General features: G+C 36.8%; 1 protein-coding gene across 7 annotated transcripts in view; it reads left to right on the top strand.

Annotated features, from left to right (window-relative positions):
* Positions 1 to 215: 215 nt before the first annotated feature.
* ATP2B2 (ATPase plasma membrane Ca2+ transporting 2) overlaps positions 216 to 24,739 on the top strand; it is a gene marked incomplete at both ends in the record, with an annotated part of 149,395 nt that continues 124,871 nt past the window's right edge. For 6 of the 7 annotated variants that reach the window (XM_081316840.1, XM_081316842.1, XM_081316843.1 and 3 more), the window contains one exon: positions 231 to 429. In XM_081316840.1, the coding sequence (XP_081172966.1) occupies positions 231 to 429 (199 nt within the window). Of the gene's footprint in view, positions 430 to 24,739 lie in introns of all 7 variants that reach the window. The other variant, XM_081316839.1, reaches the window with a different exon arrangement.

Raw genomic sequence — 24,739 nt, forward strand, 5'->3', positions numbered from 1 at the left:
AAATACAGCATAATGGGAAAGAGTGAATGGAGTGGAATTGGACTGCAATCTTGAAAACAGCCATCTTGTGGACTATCACCTGGTGGGAGACATTTCTATCACTCATTGCTTACTCTGTTCATGTTACTGTTCACATAAAGTGGATTTGTTCTTAGGCTGGAATTTGAGTTTTTACCCTTACAAATTTTTAATTTGTACATAGCACACTGAACAGAGCAATATTATCAGCAATGGGTGACATGACAAACAGCGATTTTTATTCAAAGAACCAAAGAAATGAGGCCAATCATGCAGGAGAATTTGGGTGTTCGCTTCAGGATCTCCGTTCTCTTATGGAACTTCGAGGAATGGAAGCAGTGGTCAAAATTAAAGAGATGTACGGGGACACAGAAGGCCTCTGTAGACACTTGAAAACTTCGCCAATAGAAGGTAAGTGATATTAATGTTTTTCTTTCATAAATTAGCCCCAGAGGTTTGGTATCATGGTTTGTACAATGTCTTTTTAATCCTCCTTAAGATGAGTTCATCAAATAGATTTTGAGTTGTATATTTGTGGTGTGCCTAAATTGGAAAAGAAAATTGCAAAGGGGAAAAACTTCAACAAAGAGATTGGAGCACAGTGAGACAACTCACTGTTAAAACTTCTGTAGTGTGAAACTACAAAAATAGTACTGCTCTTGAAAGTTGTTAAAAATGCTAATTTGATTTTTTTTAGAGAAGGTTTATTTTTAAAGGACTATATAATAAAAATTCTTGAAGATATTACAGTTATTTCCATTGCCATATATGGCGCTGTATGTGTGTTTGGATAGTAGGATATTCTTTTTTCATATCATTCTTACTGTTCTCTGTTTCTTGATAGAGATATATCATCTTTCTATCTGAGTTTGCTTTGTATATGTGAAACATTGCACCACAGTCTGTGTTACACTATCACTGGAGTCTTATAAGAACCTCTGAGTGCTCATTCTGTGCTTAAAAACTTTATTCAGGAAGTACCTTAATTAAAACAATCAGGAAAACTATAATAATGCCAAGTAGGCATGGGAGAATATATCTGTTTCATTTTTTAATAGCACAAACTACTTCATTTTATGAAATATATGTATATTTACAAAAATATACACATTTTGTATTCATTTCTTCCTCACATATAAGTTTTTCAAATACTTTCCCCTAATAAAAAAGATAAAATATCTCTTTTGAAATTTTTATAGTGTGCAGGGTAGATGGACTCAGTTACAGTGGTAATGAATACATTGCTGGGAGACCTGAAAGACCAGATTAGGTCAGATCATTTTCATGGAGAAAATCTATGTAGTTGCTTAAGGACTTGATGGCACATAATGTGTCAATTTTATAATGTATGCATTTTTATCAAAACCATTTTGCAAGTGTTGGAAGGATTACATATAAAGTTTGAAATGTATAATCATATTTTTATATATTTATACTTAAGTGCTAAGCATTTCATGATCCTTCAGGTGTAACGTTTCTGAATCATGGGCATAGCATTTTGTGATATTAGGCTTTGGAGATGATTAACAAAGATAAGTTACCCTAGAAAGTGTAAACTGATAAAATTGATTTCATATCAATCAATCAATCAATCAATCAATCAATCAATCATAATAGAGCTGGAAGGAACCTTGGAGGTCTTCTAGTCCAATTCCCTGCTTAAGCAAGAGATATACCCTTTAAATAGGTGGCTGTCCAGTTTTTTCTTAAAAACAGCCAGGAATGAAGCACACACAACTTTTAAATGCAAGTTGTTGCACTGGTTAATTCTTATCACTGTTAGGAAGTTTCTCCTTAGTTGTAAGTTGCTCCTTCACTTGATTAATTTTAATCCATTGTTTCTTGTCTTATCTTCTGGTACATTGGAAAATAAGTTGACCCCCTCTTCTTTGTGGGAGCCCCTCAAATACTGGAATACTGCTATCAAGTCACTCCTAGTCTTTCTTTTCTCTAGATTGGCCATACCCAATTCCGGCAACTTTTTTGCCTCCAGTCCCTTAATCACCTTAGTTGGTCTTTGCGCTTTTTCCGAAGTTTCAACATCTTTTTTGTAATGTAGTGACCAAAATGGGATGCAATATTCCTGATGTGATCTTACTAAGGATTTATAAAGTAATACTAATGGTTCACATGATTTTGATTTATGCCTCTGTTTATACAACCAAGAATTGTATTAGCTTTTTTGGCTGCTGGGTCATATTTACATGATTGTCCACTAGGACTCCAAGGTCCCTCTCACAGTTACTGTTTTTGAGCCAGGTTTCACCTAGTTTGTTCTCATACCTTTGGTTTTTCCTACTAAAGTGTAAAACCTTGCTTTTCTCCACATAAAATTTCATGTTGTTGGATAGGGCCCATTGCTCAAGTCTGTCAAGATCTTTTTGGATCCTGATCTTGTCTTCTGGGGTGTTGGCTATTCCTGTCAGCTTAGTGTCATCTGCAAATCTGATGAGTTTCCCTTCTGTTCCCTCATCTAAGTCATTTATGAAGATATTGAAGAGTACTGGGTTTAAGATGGAACTGCTAGATGTAGTACCATTAAGAACTACTTGTGAGTATGGTTTGTCAGCCAGGTATAAATCCATCTGGTGGTGATGTTGTCTATCCCACATTTTTCTAGTTTATCAAGAAGTAGGTTGTGGTCTACTTTGTTGAATGCCTTGTTGAAGTCCAAATATACTATGTCCACAACATTTCACTGGTCTACTAATTTAGTCACTTTGTCAAATAATGAAATAACATTGGTTGGCATGATCTGTTTTTAACAAACCCATGCTGGCTACTAGTTATAACTTTATTTGTTTCTAGATGTTCACAGATCTGCTTTTTGATTATTTTTCCAATACCTTCCCAGGTTTTGATGTTAGAATGATTGGTCTGTTGTTTCCTGGGTCTGTTTTTCCCCTTTCTTGAAGATGGGAACCATATCAGCTCTTTTCCAATCCTCTGGTAGTTCCTGGGTACTCCAGGATTTTGTTAAAGATATGGTGTAATTCTTCTGAGATAACATCTGCCAGTTCTTTAGAACTCTGGGATGTAATCCATCATGTCCCAGTGATTTATATTCATCAAGGCCAGACAAGTGTTCTCTTACCATTTTTGCTTATTTTAATTTTTATTTCTAGTCTGTCTTTTGCAGTTTATGCTTTTGATAGGTTGGCTATATTTTCATTTTGCATGAAGACTGATGCAAAGAATAAGTTTAAGCAGCTGTGCTTTTTCTCTACTGCCTGTTCCTTTCTTCCCATTTTCTCTCTTTAGTGGACCAACTGTTTCCTTGACTTTTTTCTTGTTATTTATATGTTCAAAAAAACCTTTTTTATTATCTTTGACTTTTGTTGCAAGTCTTTGTTCATTCTAAGGCAGTGATGGTGAACCTTTTAGAGACCGAATGCCCGGGTGCTGGGTGGGTGTGGCCCATTGGGTGGGTGTGGCCCATTGGGTGGGTGTGGCCCATTGGGTGGCCATGGCTGCAGTGGTAACAGCATACTGGGTGGGACTAAAAAGTTCAATCAATCAGTTCCAACATTGTGAGATCTTTTTTTTTCCTGCGAGAAGTTGAAATTGATTGAACAGCGACAGAGGCCTAAAGTGAAAAGGTTTTTAAAAACCCAGCTGAAGGCCCAGGACTGGGGTGACAGTGTGTGTGACCACAGAGAGGACTCTGCGTGCCACCTGTGGTTCGCCACCACGGTTCTAAGGCATTGCTTTTCTAACTTCATTTTTGCAGATTCGAGCTATCTGCTGATACTCTGCCTTAGTTATGTGTCTCTCTTTCCATTTTCTGTACTTATCCTTTTTGTATTTCAGTTTATCAGAGAGATCTTTGTACAACCATACTGGTTTCTTCTTGGATTTCTTATTTTTCTTTTTCAGTGGTATTGTGTTGAACTGGGCTTTTATAATCATATTTTTCAGTGTTTCCCATGCTTCTTGAGCTGAGATTTTATTTATTTATTTATTTATTTATTTATTTATTTATTTATTTATTTATTTATTTTATTAAATTTATATGCCGCCCTTCTCCCTAAGGACTCAGGGCAGCGCACAACAATAAAAATTAAAAACATAAAATAGAAAATTTTAAAAAGAATTAAACAATAAATACAATCATTATATCCCAATTTAAAAACCAGTAAAAAGCTAATTAAAACCATAGTCAGTCCAGGCCCGCTTGTTGGAACAACCACGTCTTCAGGTCACGGCGGAAGGACCGAAGGTCAGTGGTCGTCCACAACTCCGGGGGCAATTTTGCTTAGACTCTCTCTGAATTTGTTAAAATCAGCTCTTTTAAAATTTAAGACACTGGTTGGATTATATTCTATTGCTTGTGTTTGCATTATATTGAATTCCAATGTGACGTGATCACTTTCCCCCAAGGTTCCAGCAACTTCAACTCCCTCTATCACTTCTTCTCAATTAGTAAGAAATAGGTCCAGTGTAGCTTTTCCCCTCTTCTACCTTTTGGATGACAAAGTTGTCAGCTAAGTTGGTTAGGAATTTGTTCAATCTCCCACTTGCTGCAGAATTCATCTCCCAGTTGATATCAGGGAAGTTAAAATCTCCCAATATTACTGTAGTGTATTTCCTACATACATTTGTTAATTCATTAGCAAAGGGTTCATCTATTTTTCTTGGTTGATTTTCTATAGAATAGTAAGATTATAGTTTAAAATTGATAGAAAACAATTTCAAATCATTTTGCTTTATGGCTGTCCACAAAACTAATGAAATATCTGTGAAGACATTCAGATTCCCAAAGTAACATTCATTCCAATGTACAATAAGTGATACAAAGTTGGAAAATTTAAAGATATATTTAACAATTTAGTTTGGATGTGAAATTGTGCTCTAGAAATAAAGATAGGATGTCACGTTTTTGCAGATTCCTTTTCTTGTGAGAATTCTGCTGTAGAGATGCAAAGCAAAAATAAGAACTGCATTTGAAGTTAAAGAGAAAAGGAGATGTTAAAGATCTTTTCCCTGAATTTATTTTTAGTGGAAGTCTCTTGGTTCTTGATCCCTTCAGTTCATAGTGACTTTCTTTAGTACAAAACACCATATTAACCCCAATAATTTCTCCAAGCCTAAAGTGCACAATCTTGTGTATGATAGTTTGCAGTGTAAGACATGATAGAAATTCAGTATCTTCCATAAACCTTTAGATTAATCCATTCCTGATCTATTATTGCTTTACTTGTGGAAGGAAAAGCAATTCCTTGATATCACAATTCATGCCATTTTATGCCATCATAGAAATATAGTGCTATAATATAATTTAGCATTCAGATGTTTAGTCCAGACACTATTGTTTTAAACTTATTATGTGTTATTAATGGTAACACATGGTAACACTTTTGAATGGATTGGCAGGTTTTTATGATATGCAGTCTGACAATATGTCATCAAAGTTCAGCAGCTATCTACATTCCTTACCATGGCCAAGTGACTGGAAATAAAATATAATACTATTACAGTGACCAGAAAGAGAAATACTGTTAAAACAAAATAAAAGATTCAGTAATATCCATGTGGTTAGCAAGAACACCGAGTTATAAATATGGAAGCTCTTGCATCAGCCAGAGCTGGTTAGTTGCTTCTCAAAAATCCTGTCACCCAGCTCCTACTCTTTTGTGACAAGCAATTTAGCAAGTGTGGATTGTAGAAATTTGGGCTGAATCACTTCAACCGTGTTTCCCAGCATAGAAATCAATCTGGGCTACATACAATTTTGACCCAAATTTTAGCTTGAACTTCAGCAGTTAAAACCAGGAGCCAGGATAGAGTTCAAAAGTATGCAACCTACGCACCAGAATCTGATCTAACAAATGGTCAAAGCAAATTGAGTTCAGTCCCTGGCTACAAATAGCATCTCCACCCTACTCTTAGAGTGGAGTATTTGGTCTATTCTCTTTATTAGAAGGCAGAAAGTGTGAGGTCCTATATTCATTTTTCGTTAATCATCAAAGTGCCCTATGGTTTCAGAGTACTATTTCTCTTCTCTTTTCTGAGGGCAAGAGAAATCCAGAAGAGGCAGTGATTCCCTGGTGATTATGGAAAAGGAGAGAAAACTGTTTTTCAGATATATGACACATAGGATGACACTATGAAACTGTGTTCTTGTGAGAAGTTCAGATTCAATAAAAATTAATTTGAACTACATATTTGTCTTTCGCTTGATCCTTCACTTCCATCCTTTGGACAAAATGCTCTTGGAGGCATCACAGTAGCGCTCCAATGATGCACCATTTCATAATGATGGAAATTGCATGATTCTTCCACTGTGAATTATAAAACAAAGGCTCAGAAATCTTTAATTTATTTTCATGTTGTTCCAAGTATTGAATGTAGCTTCACCATCCCCAAACTTTCTTGCCAGTTTCATGATGCTCTGATGAAGCCCATTCTGCTTCCTTCCAAATCAACATTCAAGTATTCTCATAGATAACCTAATTTCACTAAATCTTCCCGCCCTCCACACAAAGATAACACCATATCTAGTGATATCCAGACAGGCAATCTTTAGCCCTCCTCCCACCTCCTGGTAGACACTACAAACAGTGTTGATATTTTTGAAGAGAATGTGAAAATCAGAGCATTAATCATCAGACAGGTACTGCACGGTATGTATAGACAGGTGTGCAGACCTCCATACTCAACTGCTTCAAAACATGTTGAATTTGTTACTCTACACATTTTGATGTAAAAATGTTGTCCCGGTACTTATTGTTTGTTTGATACTCAATGTGTTGGCCATGCTGGGAATGTCGCTGACATAGCTACTATATGAAAAGGGACAGACACGGAAATAAAGAGTTACATGGAAGGTCACATGGTTTGTTTGGAAGTCGTCATTTTTAGTACTCACCTGCTGGAACCAATTAAGGATGACTATCAAGGTACTACTGTATTTGACAGTGCTTAGATTGCTGTCCTTGAATCAGAAAGAACTTAATTTTCATTCTTGTTCAACCATGCAGGTGTTGAGCTTGTTTCAATCATTAGCTAGGTTCAACTCTCAGTGACAAATAGGAGAATCCAAGTCTTAAGAGCTGGTGTAAAAAACAAATGTTAAGTAAGAAATCTTCCTTTTTATATCTGTAGGAGGGCAGCTTCTGTTTCCATTTCTGGCAACTAAAAGAGTCAGACAATTAATCCTAAAATGGAAAGGCTGGTAGCTCTGTTTAAATGGCTAATTTATTTTGCCTCTCTGACTTTGGCATGGAAGCAGATTAGGAATAGAGAAGCATTTGTTTTTAATTGGGAAAAATAACCACTGCTTTGTTAACCTCTATACTAAATTTCATTTTTTATGTGTGCCATTGTGCCCACAGTAAAAAAATGACAATAAAGATTATCTTATTTTACTCTAGTAGTGGATTCTATCATTGAACTAGATAATTTTAAAGATCAGGGTTACAGCCAACCTGATGTCCCTCCATTATATTAATATTTAGATAATGAATTAGGTGAATTAAGTTTATGTGAAGGATTAATCTCAACATTCTGTTGTTTGGAAGAATGTTAGACAACTTACATTTAGATGTATCCAAATTGGAAAAAAGTTTATGTTAAAGTAAACTGAGGTCCTTAAATGTTTGGTGCAATATGTTGATAAAAAATGGCAAACTGAGTAACATCGTTTTTCCCCCCGAATGACTTAATTGAGAACTTTCATGAGATTCCAGTATTTGAAGAACTAATTAGGCGATTTGTAGCTCATTTTTATTTGAATTTTCAAAGATAATATACTTGAAAAGATGTAGTAATTTTGAGAGACAATACTATACATGGGCCCTAGAAACAAATAGATTGAAAAGTGCACCAGTAGTTTCCAGGCAACAGTGAAATTCATTATCAAGGCAAAATAGAATTTGATTGCATGTGGAGTGGAATGGACTTTTATAGTAAAGATGTACTATATGTCTGCAGTTCTTACTTTTTATACATTTATTTGAAATATTTTATGGGCTTGTGTTAATGATAAAAATCTTTTTTCAGAATTGCTTCAAATTACTAATTTAAACTTAATCACAATGAACTATAAATAATCGTCCAAACATCATACTGATGATACCCCACCCCGAAACCCCGAATGATCTCGCCCAGCGGCTTCATATAGATGTTGAACAGGAGGAGAGAGAGAACCAACCCCTGAGGGACTCCACATACGAGATATATTATATTATATTATATTATATTATATTATATTATATTATATTATATTATATTATATTATATTATATTATATTATATTATATTATATTATATTATTATATTATATTATATTATATTATATTATATTATATTATATTATAATTATATTTATTATATTATATTATATTATATTATATTATATTATATTATATTATATTATATTATATTATATTATATTATATTATATTATATTATATTATATTATATTATTATATTATTAAGAAGATATAATAGCAAATTTTATACAGATAGTCCTTGCTTAACAAGCCTAATTGAGAGTGGAATTTCAGTTGGTAAGTGGTATAGTGTTTAAGATAAAATTCACATGATCGCACTGCTGAGCAATGGCAATTTCGGTAGTCCAGGTTGCAGTTGCAGGCAAGGACTGTGCTGTTGTTAGGCAAGAACTTCATTTTCTTCAGTCCGGCTGCATTTACCTCTATTTCATCTTCACTCTTCCCCCCACAACTCTGTCCTTTTGGCTTCCCCTGAACTCCACCTCTCCTGCCACTCCTACTGTCTAGTATGCCACCGTGTACCCTTGCCACTCTGGACTTCTCTGCCAGCCACCCCAAAAGAGTAAAGCTGGGAGTGGGGAGATAGGCAGGTGGCTGAGTTGAAGTGCATATTGAAGTCATAACTTAGAGTGGGCTGCCAAGTGCCCAAATTGGGATCACGTGACCACAGGGGTTGCTGCAACAGCTGAAACTTCAAGGAACAATCGTAAGTACCGTTTGTTCAATGCCATCATAACTTCAAATAGTCATTGAATGAATGGTTCTTAAGCGAGGACTACTTGTATCTTTAGTGAACTAGCTGCAAAACAAAGTTGTAGCCCTTTTCACTTATAAAATGTTTTTGCTTACCTGTAATAAAATTGTTAATCCCAATTTAACTTTGGCCTTGAAATGCATAGGTAAATAATTTCTCTCATGACCCCTGTCAGGGTTCTCTTTAGCTGACTTCTTCCAAGGCAGCAGCCAAAGGGTCAGAGGTTTTCCTATCAACTTAGGAAATAAAAGATTGTTTAAAACAGCATGGTGGGGATTCAGATTCAATCAGTGCTTCTTTAGTGTGGCTTAGCTGAAGAGCCATTTAAGGGCCGTATTCTTTGAAGGAGCAGTACAAGAGGCAAATGTATGAGGGGAATGAGATGAGAGAGACAGGCGTATATCTATCCCACCTTATAAATATTTAAGATATCTGCGAGTAATTATGGAAGCTCATCTTCATCTGTGAAGGCACTGACAATTTTTAACTGTTTTGTTTTGTTATTATTTTTATACTCTACTGCAAACCCAAAAAGGATTCAGTGCTTTATAGGAGGTACACTGAACAATTAATGGAACCACAGTTATTATAAAATAATAAAACATATAAAATAAACCTTTCAAAAAGCAGCTAAAGTAGGAGGGAACCTAATTTCTATTTCATAGCTGTAATGAAGAATTATGACAAAATGGAGGTAGAGTTGTTGCTTGACTAGAGTGACTTTCACTGTTGAAAGGACTGTGTTGTAGACTGAAGACAGATGATATCTAGATAGATGCTGTTCAAAATGAACAGCCCTCTTTCAACAGAGGGGGAGGAATATAACACCATCTATCTCCAGTCTACAACACAGTCCTTTCAACAGTTCCAAGAAGGCTCCACACCCATTTGCACTACTCAGGTGACCCTGACAACACAGATAAGCCTCCAGGTGGCATCAACAACTCTCTAAAAGAATGCAAATGACTAGCTGTCTGCAAGGAATTTAAATCCTTCCATTCCCCACCACCCAGTCACAGCTGAAGAAGCTTCATTGATGAGAAGTGAAACGTATTCAAAGAGAAAAAAGAAAGTCCAGTTGCCTCATGAAAAAACACCTTTCGGACAACCATGACGTGGATGATTGAGAATCTCCATAGACATATAGTGCCATGTTGCAGTTCACTCCAGTTAGTGACTTCCTTGGTTAGACTAATATGTGAAAGGAAAGAAGGTGTAATCACCAGCCTGCTCATCTTTCCCTGCAATGCCCAGCTTGCAGTCTCACACACATGTTCTCCAAGTCAAATCTTGTTCTTTTTAATTTTCTAAGTTTAGCCAATATGTTTGACACCAATGATTAATGGTCAGCTCCATAACCAGCACCTGGATTTATGCTTATCAATTGGACTGCACTTCTTAATCTTCTGGTTTTTATTACCTAGTGAACTAGATTTTGATCCTGTCCATCTGCTAATGTCTGTATGAAGAGTCTTCATTTGTGCTGCTTGAAACAATTGGCAATACAGTTTCTGTTTGCAAATCCTTATTACAGTAATCTACCTCCTGAATTGCTGCTTTTGCCAGTCCATATTTTTCATATCTAACATTTACATTCCTATTACCTATTGCTAGTATTATATCTGATTGTATCTTAAAAGAATATCATAAAAACCCCCCACTCAGAGTCCCATTTAATTGAATTACAAGCTAATTGTGTTTGCTTAAAGGGCCTACAGATTTTGCAAGAACTCTGGCAAGTCTATAACAGGAAGGTAAATTCATTGTGAAATATTTTCTCCCGAATGGCATTCCATATTTATTTTTGAAATTTAACAGACTTCCCTTTGTTTTTTAAGTTTTTTTCTGTCTTTTTGTTTTTTTAGCCTCTTCTGCTTATTTTCTATATTGCACTTTATTTTTATGCCTTTGACCAATACAAAAGTTCAGCTTATTTTTAGTCCTGATTGTAAGATGCTCATTGTAATTATAAATAAAAATAATTATGATAATATTATACATTATATATGATAGAAATCAGTAGATGATTTGATAGGTAGACAGACAAACCATTTTTATTCATAATTATAAATGTATTCAGTCAGGTAGATAATTAAAAAGAGGGGAAAAATTGGTAAAGGTCATTGGAAGAAAACCAGAGTTTCTGTGTATTTCTTCTATCTTGTTCTATGACCATATTGTAAAAACAGTTTGATTTGATTTGATTTGACTCCTTCACCTTTTATATTAAACTCAAATTCAGGGTAGCATGTGGGAGATTTGGAAAGAAAGGAGGCATTCAAAAATGAATGCCTATTATCTAAAAAAAATTCAACATAATAGAAGAAATGACAGCTTTTGAACAGCAAGGCAAATTTAGGGTACTTAAAACAAGATTCTGAAATAGAAAATAAATCTCAGTTTTTAGCCACAGTGATTTAACCTTTAGAACACCTAACAAAAGAAGTGTTATGCAAGTTGTTCTGTCATCTCAGTGATTGGCTCAAATGCCGAGGAGGGCAAACTTAGAATATTCTTGCTCAATTTGAATTAATACAATGATAAATCTGATTTCCTGAAAGTTTCCTTCTCGAAAAGGTAGATAAGGAGGCTCTCTGCTTGGTCACTCATGCCTGGTCATTTCTCCTGGACTATTATGATGTGCTCTATGTGGGGCTACCTTTGAAACGTATCTGAAAGCTTCAGCCGGTAAAAAATGAGCCGGTAAGGAGGCAATTTTAGGTGTCCAAAGAAGGGCACATGTAACATCCCTGCTCTGTGAGAGCAGGGTTTGCTTCTGGATACCACTTTGCTAAGAAATGTGAAAAACAAATAAATAAAAAATTATATCGACATCTGGCAAAAAGTATATTCTTCCCACAAAAAGAAAAAGAAAAACAGGAGCAATTTTTTTAACATACATAAATTGATCACTCTACTGATGCAATTAATTGGACCCCCCAGTCTCTCTCTCTCTCTCTCTCTCTCTCTCTCTCTCTCTCTCTCTCTGCATGTGTGTGTGTGTGTGTTTTACACAAACTGTTTCCTCTCATACTCTATATGCAGGCTCAGGGCACATTCAATATCATAGCCTTAAGACATGTGTCTTCCATGCTGTACCTGGTTGGAAATGAGGCTGAATCAAGAAATTACCCTGCTGACTACGATCTAATTCTCAGGAATGGCAACATTATCTGCCATCCAGGTTGCCAGAAATTGATTAGAGCAACTTCTCATTGGTGAACTCCCTGTTTACAAGCTACTCACTCCCATGTTGGGATGAGAAGAACTAATTAATTCCCTCCCCCTCCCGTATCCTCAACTGTGACATGTGGCTTTGTTACAGGCTTTTTCTCTCAATCCTGTCTTTGACCCATTAACCCCAAAGTCCACCTTGAAGGGTTTATAGTCGTTTACTCTGCAATGTCCACACTGGAAAATAGTGGGGGTACCCTCAGAGCACTCCCTTGATTCAGCTGTTTCATTCCCCCTCCTTTCCCCCCTGCAGTTTTCATTATTAGAAGGATTAAATATCTGCCTCCTTGGAGGCCTAGATTTTCTACTGCAACAGCTTTTCTTCCATCATTTTCCTGCTGCTTGCTTAGAGTTCAACTGGCCAGTCAGTGATGCAATGAAAGGTTGAATTATGGGCAAGAATATTTCATTCAGGCATGATAATAAGGGCTGGGGATAAAAAGGCTATGCACCTCATCTCTTCTTTCCTGTTTTTTTTCTTCTTTACTACTTTTTCTTGAGGGTGACAAGAGTCTGTTTATTCCCCCCCCCCGTTCTGTGTCTTAAATCATGGGTTATCATATGGCAAATGTAAAAATATGTGCCGTACTATGCATGGAAATATTCGCTTTTAAAATTACAAGTATTCAACTATTTTCCTTCTACATGCTTCCATTTATGCAATCCCGCCAATATAATGCAGTAAGAGGACTGGAGAAACATAAGAATTCTTGTAATAACATCAGTGGCACAGAAATGTTAAGTAGACACCTTGTGAGACTTACCTCTTCTCTACTCCAGTCTCAGATCTTCAAAGTAATTTGCATGAAGTAACATTAGCAAGTGTCTGCTTTGATTAAAAATAGTTTTTCGTAGTGTGGTAGCTGTTTTAGTATGAGCAAGACAGACCTCTTAAGGGCAAATACAAGCTTTGTTTCCTCTCCAAAGATGCTATTTTTAATTTCTTATGTTAATCTTGTTTAACAGTGATATCAATCCATGTCACGTTCTGTCATGAGATTCTGGCAATTCTGTTTCAGTTTCCAGAGGAACTGTTCCTAATGCTATTACTGTTATATTTACATTTTCCCCCCAGCTGTACTATATTCCATGATTAGCAGCTGCCAGAATCAGAATGGAGATGGAATAAAATACAGACAGTATGCTAAGGTTGAAAAAGTGTTGAATTATGAAAAAAATATTATTAATCATAATCATAATCATAATAGTAAAGTTGGAAGGGAACTTGGAGGTCACCTAGTCCAACCTCTTGCTCAGGCAGGAAACCCTATACCATTTCAGACAAGTGGCTGTCCAGTCTCTTCTTAAAAACTTCCAGTGTTGGAGCATTCACCGCTTCTGGAGGCAGGTTGTTCCACTGGTTAATTGTTCTAACTGTCAGGAAGTTTCTCCTTAGTTCTAAGTTGCTTCTCTCCTTGATTAGTTTCCATCCGTTGCTTCTTGTCCTGCCTTCAGGTGCTTTGGAGAATAGCTTGACTCCCTCTTCTTTGTGGTAGCCCCTGAGATATTGGAACACTGCTATCATGTCACCCCTAATATAATAATATAATTAATAATTTAATTATTAAATTACTTGTTTAAAAGAAATATCCCAGTGCAGTTATCTGGGTAGCTGTGATGACCCCTGAGAATTTGACTTGAACTATAAACTGAGAATGAGCATTTTGACCAATCCAGATATAGTACACACTCATCGTCACACTAGGTTACCAAGTCCTAGCACCAGGTCCTCTGGAATTCTGGCTTTCCCTGGTAGCTTGTTTTGATCTTATGAGTAAAAGCTTTAACTAGGCATTGTAGAGGTGTAGGCAGCTGATAGGTTTTCCTAATTCCTTGCTTTCAAGACTAGCATAAAGCTTTAGCCAGCATGACTAAAGATTGTATATTTAATTCTACATTTTGTTTCTTGTGCAATGGATACATAGAAACAAACCACATTTACAATTTGTTTGCTTTCTGAACAAAAAGCTCCAATCCCTCATCCAAAATCTCTTCTCACTTACAAAACGAAGCAGGCTTAACAATCTCAAATTCTAGCTGGACAGACTAGGTTTGAATTCCAGAAGAATCAAGGTGGGATGCTCATCACTCTCAGAACCTTGTCCTATGTGATGTCTTCAAGGAATTCCAGTTTCCTATGAACTTTTGTAATGTCCAACAGGAGCCCATCAAATCGTGGTTAGTCCTACTGAGTATTTTAACTTTCTGATGCTTTTTCACCACAATCCAGTTACTTCATTCCTTTTATATGGCAAGTCTGTTGCATTGGGAACTATATTTTGTTGTGAAAACACTAGCTTGTTATGTGTTGTTTGAAGTGATCCTTTTCCATATGCTGAATTTTTCTTGAACCAGCCTTTTTGCCTATATAACCTGCCTTGAGATGAGAAGGTATATATTATATGGAGATGTATGCATATTTGTAGTTTACAATATGTATGTATGTGTATATTAATCCAACAGCTACAAAACTGCATAGTTAACTCTACGAACAATATTTCCCTCTGAGGACACGAATAAGAAGAAAGACAGCATAGGCACCAGCAGATTTTCTCACCTCAATTAATAAAACTTTTTGGATAGCCCATGTTTAAGGTATACACTTTTTAAAAAACTATCTGACCAGCCCATCCATAATCAGGTTCAAAAATTAATGCAGCCTAGCATTATGTTGGCTTTTTTGACAGCTGCAGCACACTGCTGGCTCATATTTGAGTGATTGTCCACTAGGATTCCAAGAACCCTCTCATTGTTACTACTATTGAGCCAGAGAACAAGAAGTGGATAGGTTTAGGGTTGTGTGTTTACATGTATTATAAAGGTGACTTTATGAGGGAGGAAAACAAATCAATACTCCTCTCTCTCTCTCCTTCCCTCTCTCCACATACAAATACACACACACACAAATATATTGTGATACATTTCTACTCCTAGAAATGATTGTCAAATGCTGCCTAGAGGATGAAGATTCTGGAAGTGTTTTTTTTTTAGTTGTCCCGATGGAAAGCATGCAAAGTTTCCCCCATCTAGTGATTCCTCCAAATTCCAATAGTGACACTTTATTCACAATGTCTATGACTGGTTCAGGATCAGAATTATGTTTTTGAAGAGAATTGCATATAGTAGTAAAACACAGGCACACTGGCTGAGGAATTCTGGGAGTTGAAGTCCACAAGTGTAGATGTTTCAGGAACAAAGTTATCCAAATCTCCCCTCTCCTCTCCCCTCCACCTTTCCCTCCCCATCATAGGTTTCCAGTATAGAACCAAAGGGAATAAAATTGACAAAGCACTTAAATACTTCAACTAACAAATTATTTATCTTCGCAGTAGCTGAGCCTGTATATTTTCATATGCCACAAATGATGTGATACAATTGTAAGGGAATTGGTTTTGAGGAGTAGTATGGTTATTGAAATATATAGGATCATGGTGGTTTGTACATCATCCATGGTCAAAATAAGTGTTATTGGTAAACTTTAATCTCTTGGTGGTGTTGGTGATGATGATGATGATGGAAGGGACCTTGGAGGTCTTCTAGTCTAGTTTCTTTGGTTCCTGAAAAAGCTTTGTGGGATTATTCTGGATTCTAAAAGGAATCTTACCTATAAAGCCCTTCATGGCTTAGGCCCGGGATACCTGCAGGACTGTCTGCTGCCAGGAACGACTTCCCATCGGCCTGTGCGCTCACACAGAGAGGGCCTCCTCAGGGTGCCGTTGGCCAGACAATGTCGGCTGGCGACCCCCAGGGGGAGGACCTTCTCTGTGGGGGCACCTGCCCTGTGGAATCAGCTCCCCTTGGAGTTCTGGATGGCCCCTGACCTCCGGTCCTTCCGTCGTGACCTTCTTTTCCAACAGGCCGACCTGGACTGATGATAAGGGGTTTTAATATGGTTTTAACGTTTTATTGGTTTTAGTTGGGGCTAGGTATAGTTTAATTTTTTCTTAATATTTGTATCTTATTAGTATTTTATTGTTGTTAGCCGCCCTGAGTCCTTCGGGAGATAGGGCGGCATATAAGTCCCATTAAATAAATAAATAAATAAATAAATAAATAAATAAATAAATAAATAAATAAATAAATAAATAAATAAATAATAAATAAATACATTGATGAGATTTCCCCATAGTAAAGGATATTCTTAAATAATATTCAAGAATGTGCATCATGAAAGGAAGGCCTAAAATTAATATTAACAATAGTATGTAAAGGTAAAGGTTCCCCCGCACATGCATGCTAGTCGTTTCTGACTCTAGGGGCTGGTGCTCATCTCCATTTCAAAGCCGAAGAGCCAGCGCTTGTCTGAGGACGTCTCCATGGTCATGTGGCCAGCATGACTAGACGACAAAGGCACATGGAACGCTGTTACCTTCCCACCGGAGTGGTCCCTATTTTTCTACTTGCATTTTTATGTGCTTTCGAACTGCTAGGTTGGCAGAAGCTGGGACGAGTAACAGGCGCTCACTCTGTTACGTGGCACTCGGGATTTGACCCGCCAAACTGCCAACTATCTGATCAACAGGCTCAGCGTCCCTTAACAATAGTATGTACAGTTTATATTTATGAAGGTCAAGGGAAATGAGGTCATGGAAACAAAAGATTGCCAGACTTTAAGAGCATAAAAACAGCATAGCACAGCACATTTTTTTTTGCCTACATTTCTAAATTCTAAATTCTAAGCCTTCTATTTCTGGAGGGATTTTATAATAAACCTTACTCAGTTTTCTAGGGTTTAGTTGCTTGCTCTTTTTTTTGGTTTACATTCCAGATTTCCTGTAATAGTACTACATCATAAATCATAAATCACACAATAGTCAGGACTCAGTTCCCAGTATATTTGCTTCCTGGCATTTAGTTTTGAATGAAACTTGTCAGAAAGTAAGGTAAGTGCAGACTGAAACATAGTACAAAATTATGGCTGTGGTGTTGATTCAGGACTGAATTTTTTTACATGTATTTTGAAATACAGAAGATTATTGAGTGAGTAATAGAAATGTCTGTGTTGAAGGAAGGTTAATTAGGTTCTGGGCACTGATTGGATTACTTTATTGGTTTATCAGTATTAATTATGAATGTGAATTAATGGATTGATTTAATGATGTCTGTGTTTTATGCTGTGCATGGCCCTTAGTTATGTAAAGGGATTAAAATGGTGAAAAAAATAAATAAGATAAGTATTTCATAGCAGTGGGAATCTGAATCCCAGGAGAAGAGAGTCCTTATCTTATAAATATCTCCAAGAAGATTAAGATGTAGAAGATAATTAATTTCTCTTCGGTGCTGTTTTCAAAAAACAAGCACAGAATCAGAAATGAACAGAAAGGTTGATCCCCTTGATAATGAGAGGAAAGGAATATTCTTTAAGGATTGCCTTTAATAATTTTCATGCATGCCTGGTCTTTATCTCAGTATTTAATATCTAAACCATTTAGCTAAACATCTAGAAGCTAAATGCTGGCAGGTCTTTGGAAACAGTGATTAGGATCTAGGTTGCAATAAGCCCAGTCCTTCATATATATTTGCATCACCATTGTTTGCATTAATTTATCAGAAGGTATTATATTTTTTATGGTCAAATGCAACAAAACAAAAAGGTGTAGATTATTTATTTTCTGTTTAAGCTAATAGTCACATCTCATATTGTCAAGAAATAATAAGAAGAGATAGTACAGTTAAGCAGTCAGATAGTGCATGTTAGTACTGTGCTAACCACTACCAGCATAGATAATAAGAATATCACGTTCCTTTAAAAAAAGGAAACTCTTACAATTTAATTCCAGGTTATATGGACGCCAGTCTAGTCCATAGCTCATTCTTAGTACTTATTTATTTATTTTTATTTTAATTCCATTTATATCCCGCCCTTCTCCGAAGACTCAGGGCGGCTTACAAGCTTAGCAGCAGCCTTCATTCTATGTATATGCCTGCTTATTAGGGCTTTCACACACACCCCCAATCGGCATTATTACAAAGTCAGCTTAATTGCCCCCAACAATCTGGGTTAGTTGTCTATGGAGAAGTGTACAAATATGATGATGCTGATTAGCAAATACAAGCTATGTGTGTTAGCTTGGAAAACAGAAGTAAACTGGGCATGTATATACATACTGTGCATATATAGACACACAAACACATGCATATATAAAATGACCCATTTTCTATCAATGACTTTTGTTCAAGAAGAAGAAGTTAATGAGTGTTTCTCATTGTGAGAGCACATCTGCAGTCAACTGAAATTCTGAATGATGAATTATAGATGAGTGTACCTGAGGGGGCTGAGATGACTGCTATCAGATCTATGCGAAGTGAGAGTCTGAAAGGGATGCTTAGAGAAAAGGAAGTCTTTAATTATTAACAAACCTTTATATGGGATGGGGAGGCAGCCCTGGCCTTCCTACGGCAAGCATTTTCCTTTATGTTCAGAACAAATAGAAAATATATGGAAACTTCAGGGAATACATTCCAGACCAGTCTGGAATGCTCTCGAGTAAGTGTTGTTTTGTATGTTTGTCTTATGTGACAGTCAGTTTTCTTCCATGCTGAAGTGGCACAATTCATGAAGGATAAGACCATAGTTTCACTAGACTCTGATGACTGTGTTTTACTGCAAGTGTTATCCATAATTTACAACAATATATTGAGGTTGAAATGAAATTTGTCTTGAGGGACGATTCTTTCAAAAAAAGGATCACTGTGTGCTCTTTACAGCACACGCTGTTCACAATCTGATACCAAAATAAAGTATCTCTATGCCATTCGTTCTTTCCGTCGGTTATGCAATAGTCTCAGTTGAGGCGTTTGACATCATCAGTTTTAGGATTTCTGACATTAATTCATGTCATTTTTTTAACGTGCTTTGACTTCTTCATTGCAACATTACAATGCTTTTTTCAAATGTTACAGTGTAAAACATTTTAATCAAAGTAAATGACAACATTTGTTGATTTAATAAAATTCTAATCTAAATTAAAAGAAATTTTTCCCTGAAATACCCTTGCACCTTGTGGCTTGGAAGGTTGAAAAATAATTATTTTATTTTTTATAAAATTTAAAGACCATTTCAAGTCAAAAATTACTCAGGTACACAAAAGTAGTACAATACTAATGCAGCACCATAAATATAATAATAAAATATTCATAACAGTAATACAGTGTTTATCCATTTATTATCCTAATTGATTTCTGAAGACCTATTAACAGCAAGGCTTCAGAGTGGGCCCATCCTTGCTTGGAGATCAAGTTGTTCCGAAGGAGGCAGTGGTCCCAAAGAATGTTTATTTTCTTGCCCCCTCCTGTTGCATGATAAATAGGGAGCCTCCATAGATATTCAGTGTTTGTTCAGGTCAGGTGGGTAAAATATATTTAGGAAAGATCATCTTGTAGGTATCTAGGCCCCAAGCTTTGTAACTTATGGCCGTAGGGAATGGCCTTTATACAAATAAAGTAAATAATCAGGAACAACATACAAACCCAATAAATAAATGCTTGTTTATTCTGAATCACATATGGTAAAATTTGGGGAAGGTCTTAAGAGATGGAGGCACTGGCTGTGTTCACATGTAGCAGTAGGCTATAGTGAGTAAGCTTATCAGGAAAGCTTGATGAACCTTATTGTGATTGGTGTTATATCCATATCTATATCTATATCTATATCTATATCTATATCTATCTATCTATCTATCTATCTATCTATCTATCTATCTATCTATCTATCTATCTATCTATCTATCTATCTATCTCTATATATATCTATATATATATATATATATATATATATATATGTTTTAAATGTTTGTTAAGTATTTAGAATGCACTTGCTTAGGTCCCAAGCACGGGACAAATCTCTTTACTCTCCTACCATCCGGTAGGAGATATAGGAATATAGCCAGCCGTACCAACAGGCTGAAAAATAGCTTTTATCCATGGGCTGTTAGGCTTTTAAATGGGACATAATCTCTGTGAACGTATGCAGAATTTACTTGGGAGGCCGGTGTGTGGTGTAGTTGGTTCACATGGTGTGGTAGGATGGAGGGTTTGTTGTCACTGTGTGTTGGGGGGAGAGAGCACGGGGGGAGGCTCAGCTAATCTCAATGTACACATGTACTTTGACAATAAAGGTTTATTTATTTATTTATATTTATTTATTTCCTGTTTCAGCCTAACCCAAGGCCATCTACAGGCAGTAGCCACAGCAGTGGCAGCTCATATTTGTGTAATTTTTTTTTGATGTTGCTTTCAGTCTGCCTCCTCATGGCCTCTATCTATCTCTTTGAGCAATGTTACAGGACACTTTATCAAAACAGTTTGAAAAAAAAAGTCAAAAGAATCCATTATTGTAACTGATAATTTCCCCTCTTCATTTTTGCAAAATCTCACCCATGGAAATAGCTCCCCATTTTTTTCCATTTATCTTCCAGTGGGAAAGCAAATATTCTGGGGTTTCTGATCATGGATCTTCTATTATCTTGCTTTTCCTATAATCACCTTAAGTCAAACCCATTTTAGTTAATCAATAAGTTAATATATATGCTATTAACTGTATCCTTTATTCAGTTTCTAATGAACTCATTTGCCATTTAGAATGTTATAGTTGAACAAGCAAGAAAATGTTGGCACAGGATACTGTGCTTATTATCGTGCCAAAGGCTTGGCGCATCATTTGTTTATAAAAATCTATTTCTAATTAATTCTCTTGAAATCTGGCAAGTGGACATTTTTGTTACTGTAAACAAGTCTGTACAAAATATTAATTTAGCGTGAAATGTGTGTATGTTGTCCCCCATATCTGAACAAATGGTAGAGATAACTTTATATTATGGAAATTAGTGGCATTTGTTAAAAGGCAACCTTTTTCTCACAGTGATGTGTGCAAGTAGTAACTGTCCTGTAAGCAAAAGGTGGTCTTTGAAGAAGCAGGACAGAAAGAGTGTTGACACTTTTGAACTTTGGTGTTGGAGAAGATTCCTAAGAATGCTGTGGACAGACACAATGACAAACCAATGGACCATTGAACAAATCAACCCAGAGTTCTCCTTCAAGGCACGGATGATCAAATGCCTCCACTTCGGTCACATTCTGGGAAGACTCAACTCTCTGGAAAAAAATTCTAATGCTGGGAAAGGTAGAAAGAATTTAGCAGCTAAATGGATAGACTCAGTTACAATGATCATCAGTACACCATTGAAATCTGGCAAGTGGACATTTTTGTTACTGTAAACAAGTCTGTACAAAATATTAATTTAGCGTGAAATGTGTGTATGTTGTCCCCCATATCTGAACAAATGGTAGAGATAACTTTATATTATGGAAATTAGTGGCATTTGTTAAAAGGCAACCTTTTTCTCACAGTGATGTGTGCAAGTAGTAACTGTCCTGTAAGCAAAAGGTTGTCTTTGAAGAAGCAGGACAGAAAGAGTGTTGACACTTTTGAACTTTGGTGTTGGAGAAGATTCCTAAGAATGCTGTGGACAGACACAATGACAAACCAATGGACCATTGAACAAATCAACCCAGAGTTCTCCTTCAAGGCACGGATGATCAAATGCCTCCACTTCGGTCACATTCTGGGAAGACTCAACTCTCTGGAAAAAAATTCTAATGCTGGGAAAGGTAGAAAGAATTTAGCAGCTAAATGGATAGACTCAGTTACAATGATCATCAGTACACCATTGAAAGACCTAAAGAACCAGGTTAAGGGGCAGATCATAATAGAGGAAATCTATCTATGTAATTGCTGAGAACCATCACTGACTTGATAACACATAATCAGTCAATCAATTATCTGCTATAGCAGAAATTTGGTCTACAGAAAGGGCAAAGTGACCCAAGTTAATTTTAGCATCAGGAAACAGTGTTGAAGGCTGGAGAGATTCACAGCAATTCATTTCTTTCAACTCCAGTGTTGCCAATACAGTTAAATAGACAAAGGCAAGGAAGATTAAAAAGAAAAAAAAGAAAAAAATATAGATGGTAGTTGAGAGTTCATGAAACATGCAACATGCACCCCGTAATTGCTTTTCTGCACTAAGCCCTTACATTTTAAAATGAAAGAAAACGTTTTTAAAAATGCAGATAGCAAGAAGGACACAACCATTCCTTCTTCAACAGATATTTTGAGTACAGTCCATAATTGCATATTAATTTTTTATTTTATACATTTCATATAGAGCTGGACAAAATTGCCTTTCAGAATACTCTGTTAGACTTATGGATACTTTCTCATACTTGGAGGAGCGGGGAAGGGTAAATTCCATAACCATTTCTGAAGGGCAGGATTCCTCCTCAGTGGTGACATTAACGTTGCTGCTGAAAAAGCCAGAAAGATCTTTCCTGAAATGTGATTTCCAAATTTAATGGAAGCATGGGAAATGCACAAATCTTGCATCCCTCCATGCAGGTAAGTAAATGTATGACAGGGGTTAAGGGTAGTTGATTCAGACTGGAGAAACATAAATGAAACCTACCTTTTGCTACGTTTAGCCCCTTACTGAATGATAGCAGTGAATCACTTGCAGTCCAGATTACTTTCAGGATCATTGTAGGGATAAATGAAGAGATAATATTTATGTGTATATATCAGAACCAAAGGCAATGCTTGAAAGAGGGCATGGGCTGCAAGGACAAAAAAAATCAAATGGTTCTGGTATTGATTTTGCTACATTCTTTGCTTCCCCCCCCCCTCTCATGGCTTTCTTTTCTTTCCTTATTATTTTTTTCTGTATTTTAGATAATGTTGCACAGTGTAGGCATGTGCAGTACCTCAGAATCAGAGCCACAAAGAAGTTTGGGGCCAAGTGTGGGCATGCACACCATACTGTGAATTCCTCTTTACTTTGAACATGAATTTTCCTTGGATGACAAGGCTATTGTGGAAGTATAGGAAAAAGCGCAGCTTCTTACATGAATTTGTCTCATATGCTCAAAGGAATTTTTGTGGCTTTACTCTATATCTATAGTTTTGCATATTCCTAGAATAGCATGACAGGACATCACACCCTAGCTCAGGGGTGTCAAACTCAATTTCATTGAGGGCTGCATCAGCATTGCAGTTGCCCTCAGGGGGCCGGGTGGGTGTGGCCTGGGTGGGCGTGGCCTACTGGGTGGGCGTGGCTAAAGTGCGTATGGCCTACTGGGTGGGCGTGGCCAGCTCTACATCGTTCGCATCAAGGATGCCTATGGGGGCCTGGGCAGGAGTGGGACAGATCTGAGGGTGTCTGGCAGAAGGAGGGTCTCTGGTCCAGGGCCAAGGCAGCGGGGGCTGTTACCTCACTGTTTCCAGGATGGCTTCGCAGGCCACATGAAACCACTTCGCAGGCCGGATCCGGCCCCCGGGCCTTGTGTTTGACATGTCTGCCCTAGCTCTTCAAAATTGCAAGGACTTTCCTCCAACTCTTCAGAATGTCTTTAAAATAATTTCTACAAAAAAAATCATAAAATGAAACGGGAATAGAGAGGTTCTCTGCCCAGGAATAATTCAGATCCTGTAAGAGTACAGTTAGTCCTCGATTTACAACTAGTTACTTAATGACTGTTCAAAATTATATCAGACTTCAAAAAAATTACTTACGATCCATGTTCAAAGTTACAACTGCCACTCCTTCCTTTGAGGTGACATGATTGCATTTTGAGTGCTTAGCAACTGGCTCACATGGGTGTGATTTATGACTCTCCCTCCTAGTTTTTGCTGTTTTTTGCTAGTTTCTGCCAAAAAACACCCATTCAAAAGAATGGGTTTGCTTAACGACCATTTTATTTGCTTAATGATCACATGATTTGCTTTATGAGTGTGGTGATTTGCTTTACCACTGTTGTAAAAATGATCATAAAATCACATGGTGCCTTGACTTACAAATGCAACAAGTTATAACAGAAATTCTTCAGCTCCACCATGGTTGTAAGTTGAGGAATACCTGTGTCTTTTTTTTCTTCATGTAGATCATAGTAAATGCAACTGTACCATGCATCTATAAACTGGAGGATATCTGGGTGTCAAATAAATTTCTTGCATCTAACACTCTTTTTCAACTTCCTGATAAGAAAAAAAAATTAGTATTTGCATTAACAAAGCTATTTTTCATATCCCCCCCATACATTTAGTAAAAGCATGCTTCCATTATAGCTAACAAAATAGTAGCAGAAGCTTACTTGGAAAACTGGTGAAGAAAAGTTGTTGAAATAAGCTATTGTGTAGTGGGTTCTGGACCGCATGGATGACTCTGGACAACAGGGCTCAGCATAATAGACCTTTATTGAAGCTAGCACATGACTGGAGACAAAGGGCTATTAGCCCCTCTTATATACCTAGCCAGGTATACCTGGAACCAATCCCCTTGTCCAGATTTCCTGCCAAGGACCACTCTGCCAATCCGGACAGGGTACCCTGCCACCTGGTGGTGTCTGTGGCTCAATCCTGTGGAAACAACCCCTATATACATAACATAAGCTATTTGGGTTGTCACCTCCTTTCAGAAATATATGTTGAAGAAAAGTAGTCTGCTTC

The sequence above is a fragment of the Vipera berus genome (assembly GCF_964194415.1).
Source record: "Vipera berus genome assembly, chromosome: 2".
NCBI lineage: Eukaryota > Metazoa > Chordata > Lepidosauria > Squamata > Viperidae > Vipera > Vipera berus.